The following is a 13,924-nucleotide window of genomic DNA, read 5'->3' on the forward strand; positions in this document are numbered from 1 at the left end:
TTACACTATTAAACATGATTTTTTATTCTTTCTGATTTTATAAACTGCTTCTACATATGCAGCAAGTTCTTGGCCAATTGACAGAAAAAAAGCATTTTCAAAAGCATTTAAAGAACTGTTTTCTTAACATGACATTAAAGGTGTAAAACTTTTCAATTGTGTTTTAGTCTGCTGTGTTTTTTCTGTGCCTGCACCCTCCCTTTAGCTGCTCGGGAAAAACATTTTGAGTCTGAGATATAAGAAATACAGAGCTTCAGAGGGTCTGGAAAGCAAAAGCCTGGTCCCACTTTTAGCCAGGCATTCCAGCCAGGCATTCCTTGTCATAGTAGAGGATGGAAAGATGAAATGACAGGCCTCCTCACTGTTAGAACCTCAATACTCCTGATCTGAGTTACTGTCACTGCAGAGAAATGCCAGTTTCTCCTTGACCTGCTCATAGAGCTAATGCTGTGGCATTGAAGGTAATTCCATTACCTTCAATACTCATCAAGTGAACCAAGACTTGTAGGAAAAGAAACTAAATCTCCTTGGTTACATAAAGCCTAGTATAATGTGGCAAAGAGTTAAGAACCAGTTATTTGCCAGTGGTATAGAGGCTGCAGGATTCTTCCTGGAGATGTCAGGAGGGAGATCTGGTGGTATTCCTGAAATCCGCTCTGAAGATGTGAGTTACCAGTAAGCATTCCTTGTGGAAGAGAGGGTGAAGTAAAGACAATCTCTATAGATTATATCCCAGAATTAGCAAATGAACTAGGAGCTATTCATTCCAAGTTGATTGTATAGGACAGGGCAATGGTTGCAGAAGATTGTTTCATTTTGATTGGAGGAGAAGTTCAAGTGTAGAAATAGCCCCTGTACTAACACACTACTGGACTCCTGAGAATATCAGTGGTTGAGTTAGATGTTAAAATAGGTCATTAAATTCAGGACAGGATAGTCTTATGACTGTTCCTCTAGAGCTATCTTTCTGGATTAGCTGATAGATAGGTTGGTTTTTCAATTCCTCCAGCATCTTGAAAGAATGCTAAAAAAGCAGCTGGATAAAGACAGCACTGTATATCAAGGACTCATTAAAGAAATACAAACCACAGCCTACTTAGGCAAGCCTTCACTGGTACTTAACATACTTTTCTCCTAGGCCTCTGAATGCTCTGAAGGCAAGGATGAGGGTCAGATTTGAGTCTCCATCCTGAAAGCTGATGGTGAAAGCAGGACAAGAACAGTGCACCTTCAGCCACCTGAATGGCTGAGGGGATGCACTGTGTCACTCTGAAGTGAAAGGTTCTTTATGATCAGCTGTGCCATGTGGCTGAATTTCAGCTAACTGGCTACCAAAGAATAAGCAGCCCTGCTCTCTTAAAGTAGTAGATTAAGTCTCTTGAAAAGTCCCCCAAGATTAAAATTCAAACAATTTACTACTGGCCATAGCCAGAAGACAAAGATGCTCACTGCTCTCTTATCAGTTTGTTTGGACTCCTCTGCAGGCTGTAAGGTCACTAAACTGTAGTTTTTTTTCTTTCATATGCAAAGCTTCTTAAATGGGACTCTGGCCTTCAGAGATGATCTAATAAGTAAACCTGGTTGCCTCTACCAAGTCCTTAATGAAAAGGAATTTCTTCTAGGTGTAACCTTTTTTTATTGTAGAGGCCCTCGTTTCCACCCACTTAAATTACTACCTGCTACTGATGATTACTTCATCTTTACTTTGTGGGTGGAATCCTGGAAACTGAAAAGCTGGTAAGCATCTCATTTCACATAAGCGGGAAATGAGATATGGATCCCCAAGAGTTATAATAATTTTACACACCATAAACATTATCCCCATACAGCAAGAGATGCTCATAAATAAGTCAGCCACGCTCAAAAGTAATGTATAGGCTTAACAACAGAGGTGCTTAAAAAACCAGAATTGCACATTACTTCCAATGAAGTCAGCTGAAATTTAGGAAAAATACAAAAAGATAATACCTCAATTAGGAAATGCTGAAGTAGTCACTAACTACTCAGAACACTACTTTGATTCATTAGCTGCTCTCATCAAAGAAAAGTTTGGGGCAAAGTATTCCCTCCACCCATTAGGAATTTGAATAGTCCAATTCTCTAATTCTTCTGTAATTCTTTAGTATATTCTACGTGTGGTATAATCCAGTACCAGGCTAGCAGCTCCAAGAAGAGCAGGATCTGCTAGATTTGAGACCACCACATCCACTGTTTTAACAGAGGACAGTGCCTGTCGATTTATCACATCTTTGACAGCATTAACATAGTGGTTAGCTAGAACCCCAGAAAGGATCACAAGAGACGGGTTCACCGTGTGTAGAATGTTCACAACACCAAGGCCCAGCGCTGTCCCAGCTGAAAGATGAAGTAAAAAGAAATTGAGTAGAATACTCAGAGCAGTTCTAGCATCAGTAGTTGAAACAGTTCTGTTAGCAGCAAATAACACTGGAAAGTCAGTAAAGTGTTTTGTTCAGAGTTTTATGTTATCAGGTAATATGTGTCTGCTATTAAATTTTCTTTTGAAAGTAAAAAAAAGAAAAAGCAATATTTTTTGCACAATAATGCATTATTCAACATTATGGATGTGAAAAGACAAAACAAGGCATTAAGCGTGCTTGTAAGAAAGGAGAAAATAGGAAAGCATCGCTCTACCACCTCAGTGTTAACCACTGTGTATGAGGAAGGACTATGCTTAAAACTAGTAAATCAGTAAAATCCACCATGTAAAGTAGCACATAACATAAATTGCCTTTGCTACCTCCGACAGCCATTCACTTGTCTACAATGAAATGGAATTTTCCCTTATGATAATGTTGAGACTTAACTTCTTTTTTAAAGCAGAGCCTTTTAATCTTTTTTTTTTTTTTTTTTACTGGAACAGATACTTTTAACACTTCTGCTGACATTTTCTCCAACATTTATATTTAAAATCTCATTACCATTAGTAATATCTATATTGAGAGGGCCTCAACATGTACAGGCTGCTTGTAGTGTTACAGTGCACTACCATTTCTGTATCCCCTAAAATACAATCATGAAAGTGTTTCACCCTCTGGGCTATGTTCTCACCTGTTCTGAGAATGCTCTCTGCTTTTGTATTCCCAAGTTTAGCTGCTTGAATAAGGTGTGCAGCACTAACAATCTCCTCCTCCTTCATTGACATTCCTTCTACTAAAAGCAGATCATCTGAAAAGGAGAGAAAACCAAGAGCAAAACATGATAATGTGGCAAGTCAGAGGGTGAAAAAAAAGAAAAATTAAAATCTTTCCATCTCTTTTACTTGTATACTGAATCCTGAACAATCTGTTCAACCCTGAGTTTAGCTGAAGTAATCATATCCATATTATTCGGGACACTACTTGCAGAAGCAGGGAATCAAACTCAAACAGTTAGAGTGTGGTAATTCACTAGTCTTGTTGGACCCAAAAATAAATAAAATATAAATATTCTCACATTATTTAAGACTTAGAAGCTTTTGCTGAAAGACAATCACTGTGAAACCAAATGTCACTGAATGCCTGTCAGATGGGTTTTCATCAAGCTTAAAAAGAAAAGGCCAGCTCTACTGTGTGCTTCTGCGAGTTCTGAGACCAGTGGTTCTAAATGTTCCTTGCTACTGAAAATGATCTGTATTATGTATGCTGCCTGTGCACCTATTCTTGTCTCCTCCTAGAAAAAGAAGGCAGATTATTTTTTTCTCAATACCTTCTTTTAAAATGTCTTCCTATACTGCAGTTTAGTAACAGTGTTTTCAAACCCAGAGTAAATAGATACCATCATGCAGTTTCTTAGCTTCTCTCTGTAACGCTATTCCTGAGGCATATGCTTCTATACATCCTTGGCTGCCACACAGGCACTCTGGTCCATCTAAGGATACAACAATGTGCCCAAGCTCAGCAGCACAGAAAGAACTGCCATGGATCAATTCATGTTGATGAACGATTCCACCTCCAATTCCTGCAAAGATATTAAGACTACTTTTGTTTAAAAAAAAGACAAACAGCCCCTGCTCCCCAACAGTTTTTAAAGACTACAAAACACTGATATTTGCTGATTCTGATGTAGACAAGATTAAATAATTTGCTTCAGTGATTTGACACTCCTAATACACAAGCTCATAGCTCCCTCCTATTCATATATGTATCAAAATGGTATATAATGTTTGTAATTTTTTTAAACCTATGGATGGTACTGAAATATGACAGAACTTTTAAGCTTGTGAGTCATACTCTTTATGCAGAAAACTATCCAAGTGGCCTTAAAATTTTGCACTTCAGCAGAGAAGTTCTAATGGTGTATTTAGACAGTTAAACTTGTGTGTTAAAGGGCCAGGACAGATAAATATGCAGGCCTCTGCTGCCCCTCCCCAAACTGGGTGTAGATTCATCAACTAGTTCTTACTGCCACCATCTAAAGGACTATATACTTAACAAATGAGAAAAGTTACCCCATATTTGCATTTGAGATTTAAGCATACTTTCTTATATTCAATTGCTTATCTTCCAGATACATATTCTGCATTTCTGAAGTTGAAAGAGGATTAGTCTATAAAGCTGAAAAATGCCAAATTATTCCAGCTGAAGTTGCTCAGATTTTCCTTACTCGCCTGTGTAGCAGTACCAGAAGAACTTCTTTGATCAAAAAGTCTATAAACTATGGAAGTGGTTTTATTTGCCGGAATAAATTAAAAAGCTCCCCAAACCAAACAAACAGTATAGCAAAAGAATTTTTGGTTTTCCAGGCACAGTGGTAATGTTTATGCCTATAGAACACCTGAGCCTCTAAGTGATGGTGCTGGACTTTGGGTGTCATTGAACTACAACATACCCACCTGTACCAGTAATCAGTGTTACAAAATTTTCTATTCCTTTTCCATGACCAAACTTCCTCTCTGCTAGAGCAGCACAGTTTCCATCATTGTCCACCCAGACTGGCAGGTGCAAAGCATCAGATATAGGAGTTCTGAGATCCACAGAGCTCCACTCCTGAATGAGTTTTGTAGAGTGAAGCACAACTCCTTCTCGAGGGTTTACCCGTCCACCTGTGGAAATACCTAAGTCCCAAAAATACAGGAGAGAAAAATGAAAACTAAGTCTGTGTAACAGACTTTAAGTAAAAACCTATTTTTCGTTCTCTAATGACAAGATTTTTTCCCCCTAATATTAGGCTTTGAAGCAGAGTATGAAAGTAAAAATTTTTGAAGTATTACTGGCAGTTCAACTTTTGACATGTACAGATCACAAAATCATTGAATGGTTTGGGTTGAAAGGGACTGCTGGAGATAATCTAGTCCAACCTCTCTGCTAAAGCAGGTTCACCTACAGCAAGTGGCACAGGATTCTGTCCGTGTGGATTTTGAATATCTCCAGAGAAGACGACTCCACAACCTCTCCAGGCAGTGTGTTTCAGTGCTCAGTCACCCTCAAAGTAAAGAAGACAGTTCATAGAATGCCACACCTCTAATCACAATGCACCAAGTATCTTTAGACTAACTAGATGGGTAGTGGTTGTTAGTCAGAGAGTTAATGTTCCTACTTCAGGCAAGATTGCAGCAAATCACTTAATAGCTGCCTTTCTTGTTAGTGGTGTAGAAAAGACATAACAGAAAAAAAATTTATTCAAACCGTGGAACTCTATTAGTATCCATAAGTCTGCTATTACTCTCAAGATTCAGAATGACTAAAAATAATTACTAGACCTAGAGTAGCGATTTTTCCTTAAAAACACACAGTTTTTGTGAAAGATCAAAACTGTGTTCAGAGATTTGTCTGCTGAACAAAGTAGGCCAGTAACAGGCTCTATTGGCCAACCCAGTTTTCCCTAGCTGGAGAGGCTTCCAGAGTTGGTGGAGTCTCTCAGGACCACTGAAAAGCAGGTGTCCATAATAGAGGTATGTAGCTCTAGACAATAAAGTTTGAATATTTTCTTGTACAGAGCTTATATGACTGCGTCACAAATGAAGATGGCTCCAGGGTTAATGCTGTAATGGAAAGCAGCCATAAAAGCTCCAAAACAAGCAGCTGAATTGAACATTAGAGGTGTAAAAAAGATCAGATTTGAAGGGCTAACATTTCTCCTTACAGCTTTGTGTACTTATCATTGTTTTTAAAGTTCAAGTTAACTTTTCTTTGTAGTGTGTGATTCAGGTAAGTTTTCATCTGGAACAAACTACTTTTCTTTAGGAACATTTCTCAACTAAAATGAATATTCTACATCCTTCTTAAAAATCCAGGACACATTAATCAACATCTTCATAAATAACTAATATTTAAGGCCAAATCTCCTAGTCACCATCAAACTGAAGAAGCCCTGTCTGATACAAGCACAGCTTAATACAGAACTGTACTGCAAGTGAACTAGAAGTCAGCAGAAGGGCTGCTTTTGTCTCTGTTAGCTACAAATTTACTCCTAACATTCTTGCCTTTTTAGTTTGCCTTGGTGTATCTGAAAATTCTGCTGCACAGTTGATCCTAGCCTTAAAGAAAGGCTTACAGACAGCAAAGAGCTGTTTTGATAAACACTGAGCATCTGATTCACAAGGCCAAGACAGAAGAGAGCTTCATAATCCAGACTACAAAACCACATTTTAGATACAGTTTACCATAACTTAACAGATTGTTTAATGGTTGTTACAAACTGTAGAAACTTCAGTCTTTATACTCAGCTTCTCATTTTTAGCTATTTAGAAATGTTTGTTTGTTAAGAATATGTAAGAACTTGAGGTACAGATGATCCATTTTAGAGAGGTGTTTTAAATTAATGAGTAGTGATTTAATTTCATGTTGGAAAACAAAGATGTAAAAAGTATTTGTTAACTTACCTACTCCCAAAATTCTGCAGTTTACATTTACTGCCTCTGATGCAGCCTCTACACACATCTTTAGAATTAATGCTAGTCTGTCTTCATAGGTTTTAGGGTTGAGCTGGGTGTACTTCTTAACTATTTCACCCTAGAAATTAAAAACAACAAAACATGCCCTAGAGAAATGTATGTCATGATGAAATTTCTCTTCTATATAAATTACAGGTCAATTTGAAAATAGAGAGCCATAACTTATCTCTTTAAAAAAAAAACACAGATGCTATACTTTAGTTTTTGGGCCTGCAGGCAACGTTCTTGACAGCTCTTGAGTATAAGTTTGTAAGATTAGGCATTGCATTCTGCTTCTGTAATCAACCTCCCATCTGAAATTAAATACACATTTTAAGGAACACATAGCTCATGTGAGGAAGTATCACCAGAGCTGCTGCAACTGTTGTTAGGCACAAACCATGACAGAGCAATGTACTTAAGCTCAACACTGTGTTAAAAAAAGAGAGTAACAATTGCTTAAAAAGGACAGGAAACCCACAGTGCTTTAAAAATAAAATCTTTCCAATCTGACTGCATGAAAAGTTTCTGCACAAAAAAGCAGAATCAGACAGACAGAAATGCTAGAAATTTCAAGGCAAAATTGACTATACTTTCAGAAATATCTTTTAAGTGATTACACTTCTGAGTTACTTGCAATATCTGTGGAGTACCATCAAGTGTCATACATCATGACACTTGGTGGTACCCAGAATAGTCTGGGTTCAAAGGGATCTCAAAGGTCATCCAGTTCCAACTTCCTACCACTGGTAGGGGTAGGGACACTGAACCAAACCAGGTTGCTCAGAGCTCCATTGAACCTGGCCTTGAACACTTCCAGGGATGCGGCACCCCAGACTCTCTAGACAACCTGTTCCAGTGCCTCCCCACCCTCACAACAAAGAACATCTTCCTAATATCTAATCTAAACCCACCCTCTTTCAGGCTGAAGGCATTCCCCCTTCTCCTGTCACTACATGCCCTTGTAAATACTTTGGAGAGGGTGGGGAGGGGCCATGAAGATTATTTTCAACCCTATTCATGCTGTGTAATGGAAGTATTCATGATGCATGCTCGGAATCTGTGGGTACTAAGGAACTGATATTAATTCAATGTTTACATGGCAGGAGTAAACCAGGAGACTGCTGAAGATATCCTGTGTAACAGTGTTATTCTCCCTGTTAAATCCCCGGTACCATGTATCTCAGTGAACTGCACTGAATTAATGCAACTCAGTAAAAAGGAGTAACAAAGACAGTCTATAAACAACATGGCTGAGTCACTGTTGCCAAAGAACTTGGAAAATTCCACACGGATAATGGGTTTGAGTACTGGGTCCCACCATCTCAGTATCACATAAGCGACAGTTTGTGGATTTTGGATGCTTAGTTTCTTCTTCACTTTTAGGTTTGAGGGTGCATCAGAGAACTTGTTTTGGAAGACAAGGTTGCAGCAAATATTATCAGAAGACATAAGGCCTCCTAAAAGGAATTTTTAAATCTTCTTTTTTTTGTGAAAATAAAATTAAATCTCATATTCTGCCACTGGCTGTTAAATACTTACATCTGTTGTGTAAATTTTATTATGAAAGTCTGATTATTTTCACTCTGATTTACTTGCATTTCAATTTTCACAAATGTAACTTCAAGATCTGTAAAGTGGGCAGAATTTTTTTACATTATTTTTTTCCAGTCTGTGTTGACTCATAGGAAAAAATGTGGTGTCAATTTTGCTTCTAAAAATACTACACTTTTAAAAGCTGTCTTTAAAGACCTTGAAGATCTGTCAGACATCTCTGAAACGAAAATTTTCTCTTAATGTGAAAATTGTAGACTGTGTCAGGTCAGTTTACATAACCCTTCATGCTTCAGGCACCTTATTCTGCCTTCTGGGCAATTATTATTGAACTGATCTAGTTATCTGCAAATATGAAGTGTAACTGTAGGTGTAACTGTCCAATACTGTTGAGAACAAAAGCTAAAGACTTCTCATCATGAATTTTATTAACATCTTTGAAATGCTGCAGAGTTCAGTAAATTGATTTGCTAGATGCTGGTTGTTGCTCAGAATGGTCTTGTGTCGATTACATGGAAGTGTAAGGCAGTGGGGAAGCAAAAAATCTAATACTGCAGCCCTCCATGTTTTGCTTGACATAGAAAACCTTGCAGGTTGAACCGAGTCACCTTTTAAGAAGAACCAACACATGCAAAAGTCTGTAGTCAACCCACAAAGAAGCAGCTAAAACCTTGCACCAACAAATGGGCATTGCTAGTTTAACATCAGTCTTAGAAGAGCAAAGCAATAAGCAAGTTTTTTCAGGACTGTATGAGAGGCAGGAAAGAAGGTGAGAAATCTTCTTTGTCCCTCAACACAAGCTGATAGACTACTTTGTTTTGGAGCTATTTGGCATCACAAGCCCGTATCCACAAAGCCCAGTGGAGCTGGCAGAATATCTAGAAGCACAACAGAATATTTACCTTCATACTGACGATTGCTACTCGGAGATTTGTTCCACCTAGATCCACTGCCAGAGCACTCTGTGTCTCTAGAATATGGTCAATATCTTGAGAGATATTATCTTTGACAGGAGGAAAACAGAATTTCTTTTGCAATGGTTCTTTGAGGTCAATAGATTTAAGGAACTTCAAAATCCTTGGAACAGCATTACCATCTCCATATATTTTTGAGCTATAATACAAAAAAGAATTCATGTAATTTGAAATAACACTGGAATCTATAAAGTTCTTCATATGGCAGAAGAGTGTAACAGTATCATTACAATATTATGATTTGGCTACTCTGCCAATACTGCAGCTCACACTATGACAGACTGTCATGAGACATGGTAGATACTGACAGTAGTTTAAAGAACACACAGATCTTTCAAGTCTGGCATTAACTCCATTTTGGAATATGAAACTGGAATGTAGAAAACTGGAAACTAATGATACCAAAACCCCTGTAAAATTAGGTTTAATGAAGCAAAAATAAAAATATGGACAGTTTATGTGCTACAAATCAAGTAAGATGTACTTATTGCATAGATGCCAACTATGTAATAATAAACTGTACATTCACGTCAGTTTTCAACATGACTGTATCTAAAATATCATACACGGCATCAGATACTTGGTATTAAAGAATTCAGTTTTACTGTTCAGTTTCGATTCTTAAGAAATACTCTTTTTATCCTTAGTTGAACAAGTATCTATCAAACTTTATAAGAACTTAAAATGTTAGAGGAATGAGAGTCAGTACTCATTAGGGCCGAGGAATAAGGAAAAGCACCTTGCCAGAATTCTGCAGCTTCCCTGGAAGCTTGCACTCAGGACTCTCTATGCATCATGAGGTGAAATCAGCTATTGAGTATTGTGTCACAGAAGCACAGAATAGCTGGAGTTGGAAGCGACCTCTTGAGATCATCTAGGCCAAGGCAGGTCTAGATGAGGTGACAGGAACTCATCCAGGTGGGATTTTAATGTCTCCAGGGAGGGAGACTCCACAACATACCTGAGCAGTCTTTGCCTAGGGTCTGCCACCTGCAATGTAAAGCTCTTCTTCAAGTTGAGATGTAACTTGTGTTTTGGTTTATGGCCATTACTCCTTGTCCTATTGCTGGGAACCACTGAGAGGAGTCTGGCACCATCCTCTGGGCACCCGCCTTGGAGACATTGTTATGTATTGAAGAGATCCCCCCTCTCAGTTGTGTCTTTTCTTTGTCTAGGCAGGGCCAGCTTCCACATTCTCTCTCTTCTCATAAGAGAGATGCTCCAGACCCCAAATAACAGAATCACAGAATAAACTAGGCTGGAAAAGACCTTTGACACAACCGAATCCAACCTGTTACCTAACATTATCAGCTTAACCATGGCACTGAATGCCTCATTGAGTCTTTTTTTTAAACACCTCCAGGGGCAGCAGCTCAACCCTGGTGTCACGATCCGCTCATACAAACAGGAGTTGTGATGGTTCAGAATGCAAAACACAACACAGTGGGGATTTCAGTATTAATCAAAACAAATGCATCTTTTATTGAATGACCACAGCAAATGCAATAGAGGGATTAAGGGAGAGAAAAAATATAGAGAAAGGGGGAGAGAGAAAGCGGGGGGGGTATAGCTACCAAAAGTAGAGAGGAAATCCTTTGCAGTCCGGCCAAGGATCCACCTGCTGTGTTGGGGAGATCTTAAAGTCCTGGTTATCTCAGGGTTCTACTATAGTCCATTGCTGAGAGGGGGAACAGATCTTGAAGTAAGTTTATTGAAATGGCTGAGGGGAAAAAGATATTGAAGATGGGTACAGACAGTCCATGTTCTCAGCAGGATAAGTCAATGTCAGCAGTGAGCAGGACCCATTGTGTTTCAGCACTGGTTTCTATGGGAAACCAGTCTAGGTCCAGTGAACACATCTGCAGGCAGCACTTAGCAGGCATCCTGCTCCAGTTGGGCCAGGACCCCTGGATCGGAATTATGGGAGTCTCAGTCTCAGTCCTTGGGAGAATGGGCTTCAATCTCTGTCCATCACGGCGGTAGTGGAGCAGATGAAGGATTTTCCATGGGGGAGCTATCAAAGTTGCCCCAGCAAGTTCATCTGGCCAAGAGGTGGGAGAATTCCTGGGCTAGGGTCGTGAAGCAGGTGCAAGCATATAGGGTGCGTTGCCCCTTGGCAGGCCCTGCTAGAAGCAGTCACTGCAGACACAGCTGTGAACAATCACTTGGCAGGCCAGAACTCTGCTCAGAGGCCTCAGGATTTTTGGAAGTTCATCCACCACCAGCAGCCAGAATTCCAATCAGGTTCCAGATGTCTGTCCTTGGGACGGTCATGAGGCAGATGAAGGGAACTTCACACTGTCTTTCACATCTGGGTAGCACATTCCAATGCTAAACCACTCTTTCTGTGAAGAATTCCTTCTAATATCTAGCCTAAACTTCCACCTGGCTACAGCCTCTTGTCAAGGAGTTGTAGAGAGTGATAAGGTCTCCTTAAGCCTCCTTTTTTCTGGGCTAAACTCCCAGCTCCCTCAGCCATTCCTCATAGGATCTGTATTCCAGGCCCTTCACCAGCCTTCTTGCCCTTCTCTGCATGAATTCAAGCATCTCAGCATCCTTCCTAAATTGAGGAACTGGACACAGCACTCGAGGTGTTGCCACACCAGTGCTGAGTACAGGGGAAGAATCACCTCCCTGCTCCTGCTGGCCACACTATTCCTGACACAGGCCAGGATGCCCTTGGCCTTCTTGGCCCCCAGGGCACACTGCTGGCTCATGTTCAGTCAGCTGTGGATCAGCACCCCCGGGTCCCTCTCTGTCCGGGCACTGTCCAGCCACACCATCCCCAGCCTGTGGTGCTGCAGGTTGTTGTGGCTCAGGTCTGGGACCTGGGACTTGGACTTGTTAAACCTCATATCCTTGGACTCGGCCCATCTATCCAGCCTGTCCAGGTCCCTCTGCAGAGCCCTCCAACCCTCTAACAGATCAATACTTGCTCCCAGCTTGATGTCATCTGCAAATTTACTGATGGTGAACTCAATCCCCTTGTCCTGATCATCAATGAAGACATGAAACAGAACTGGTCCCAGCACAGACCCCTGAGGGACACCACTGGTGACTGCCACCAACTGGATGTGACACAATTCACCTCCCCTCTCTGGGCCTGGCCATCCAGCCAGTTCTGAACCCAGCAAAGAGTGCTCCTGTCCAAGCCATGGGCTGCCAGCTTTTTCCAGGAGTGGAAGTCCTGTGGAGAGATGGTGTCAAAGGCATTGCTGAAGGTCAGGTAGAGAACATCCACAGCCTTCCCCTCATCCACCAGGTGGGTCACCTGGTTATAAAAGGAGATCAGGTTGGTCAGGCAGGACCTGCCCCTCCTAAATCCATGCTGGTTGCATCTGAGCCCTGGGCCATCCTGGAGGTGCCATGTGACCACACTTGGGATGATCTGTGCCATTCTCCTGCCAGGCACAGAGGTCAGGCTGACAGGTCTGTAGTGTCCTGGATCTTCCTTCCTGCCCTTTTTGTGGATGGACATCACATTGACCAGCTTCCAGTCATCTGGGACCTCCCCAGTGAGCCAGGACTGCTGGTAAATGATGGAGAGAGGCTTCACAAGCTCATCTGCCAGCTCCCTCCTTCCCCTGGGATGGCTACCTGGGCCCATAGACTTGTGAGCATCTAAGTGGCTCCACAGGTCTCTGACTGCCTCCTCCTGGATAACAGGGGACCATTCTGCTCCCTGTCCCCATCTACCAGCCCAGGAGGACAGCTGTCCTGAGGACAACCTGTCTTTCTCTTGAAAATTGAGGCAAAGAAGGTGTTAAGTATCTTTGCCTCTTCATCATCCTTAGTTACTAAATACCACTCTCCCATAATGGAGATTATCCTTGCCTCTCCTTTTGCCATTAATGTATTTATAAAAGTATTTTTATTATTCTTCATAGAAGTGACCAGATTAAGTTTTAATTGGGCTTTTACCTCCCTAGATTTTTTTTCCTACTAGACCTAGCCACTTCCTTAAATATTTCCTGAATTACCTGCCCCTTTTTGCAGAGGTCATTGTCTTTTTCTCCCTTAGTTCCTTCAGAAGTTCTTTTCTCATCCAGATCAGTCATCTTCTCCAACAGCTCATCTTTCGGCACTAGGGACAGCCTGCTCCTGTGCTTTCAAGATTACTTTCTTCCTGTACTCTCTTGTTTTTAAGGGCTGCTTCCCAAGGATCTTCCCGAATCAGCTTCTTGAATAGGCCAAAGTCTGCCCGCTGGAAGTCCAGTGTGGAAGTTTTCTTGGTGCCCCTCCTTGTTTCACCAGTTATTGAGAATTCTATTATTTCATGATCACTGTATCCCAAATGGCCATATATCCCAACAACCATATCTCCCACCAGCCCTTCTCTGTTGCCCTTTTTGAAGATCGCTGGCTTTCCTCCAGTTATTAGGCATCTTTCCCACTCCATGACTTTTCAAAGATAATGGAGGCTGGCTTAGCAACATCTGCTAGTTCCCACAGCACACAGGGGTGCATCCCATCAGGTCTGTAGATTTATGGGTGTTTAATCTGCCTAGCTGATCTCTAACCCAAC

At 40.8% G+C, this 13,924-nt stretch overlaps 1 protein-coding gene across 3 annotated transcripts in view; it reads right to left on the reverse strand.

Annotated features, from left to right (window-relative positions):
- Positions 1-13,924, reverse strand: part of GNE (glucosamine (UDP-N-acetyl)-2-epimerase/N-acetylmannosamine kinase) — a 34,670-nt gene continuing 20,746 nt past the window's right edge. For all 3 annotated transcript variants that reach the window (XM_054651837.2, XM_077171800.1, XM_077171801.1), the window contains exons 7-12: positions 9,328-9,538; positions 6,821-6,950; positions 4,832-5,053; positions 3,775-3,957; positions 3,070-3,186; positions 1-2,355 (exon numbers count right to left, since the gene is read on the reverse strand). In XM_054651837.2, coding sequence (XP_054507812.1) covers positions 2,120-2,355; positions 3,070-3,186; positions 3,775-3,957; positions 4,832-5,053; positions 6,821-6,950; positions 9,328-9,538 — 1,099 coding nt within the window. In that variant the 3' untranslated portion in view covers positions 1-2,119. The remainder of the gene's footprint in view (positions 2,356-3,069; positions 3,187-3,774; positions 3,958-4,831; positions 5,054-6,820; positions 6,951-9,327; positions 9,539-13,924) is intronic.

This window comes from Agelaius phoeniceus, chromosome Z (genome assembly GCF_051311805.1).
Source record: "Agelaius phoeniceus isolate bAgePho1 chromosome Z, bAgePho1.hap1, whole genome shotgun sequence".
Classification (NCBI taxonomy): Eukaryota; Metazoa; Chordata; class Aves; order Passeriformes; family Icteridae; genus Agelaius; species Agelaius phoeniceus.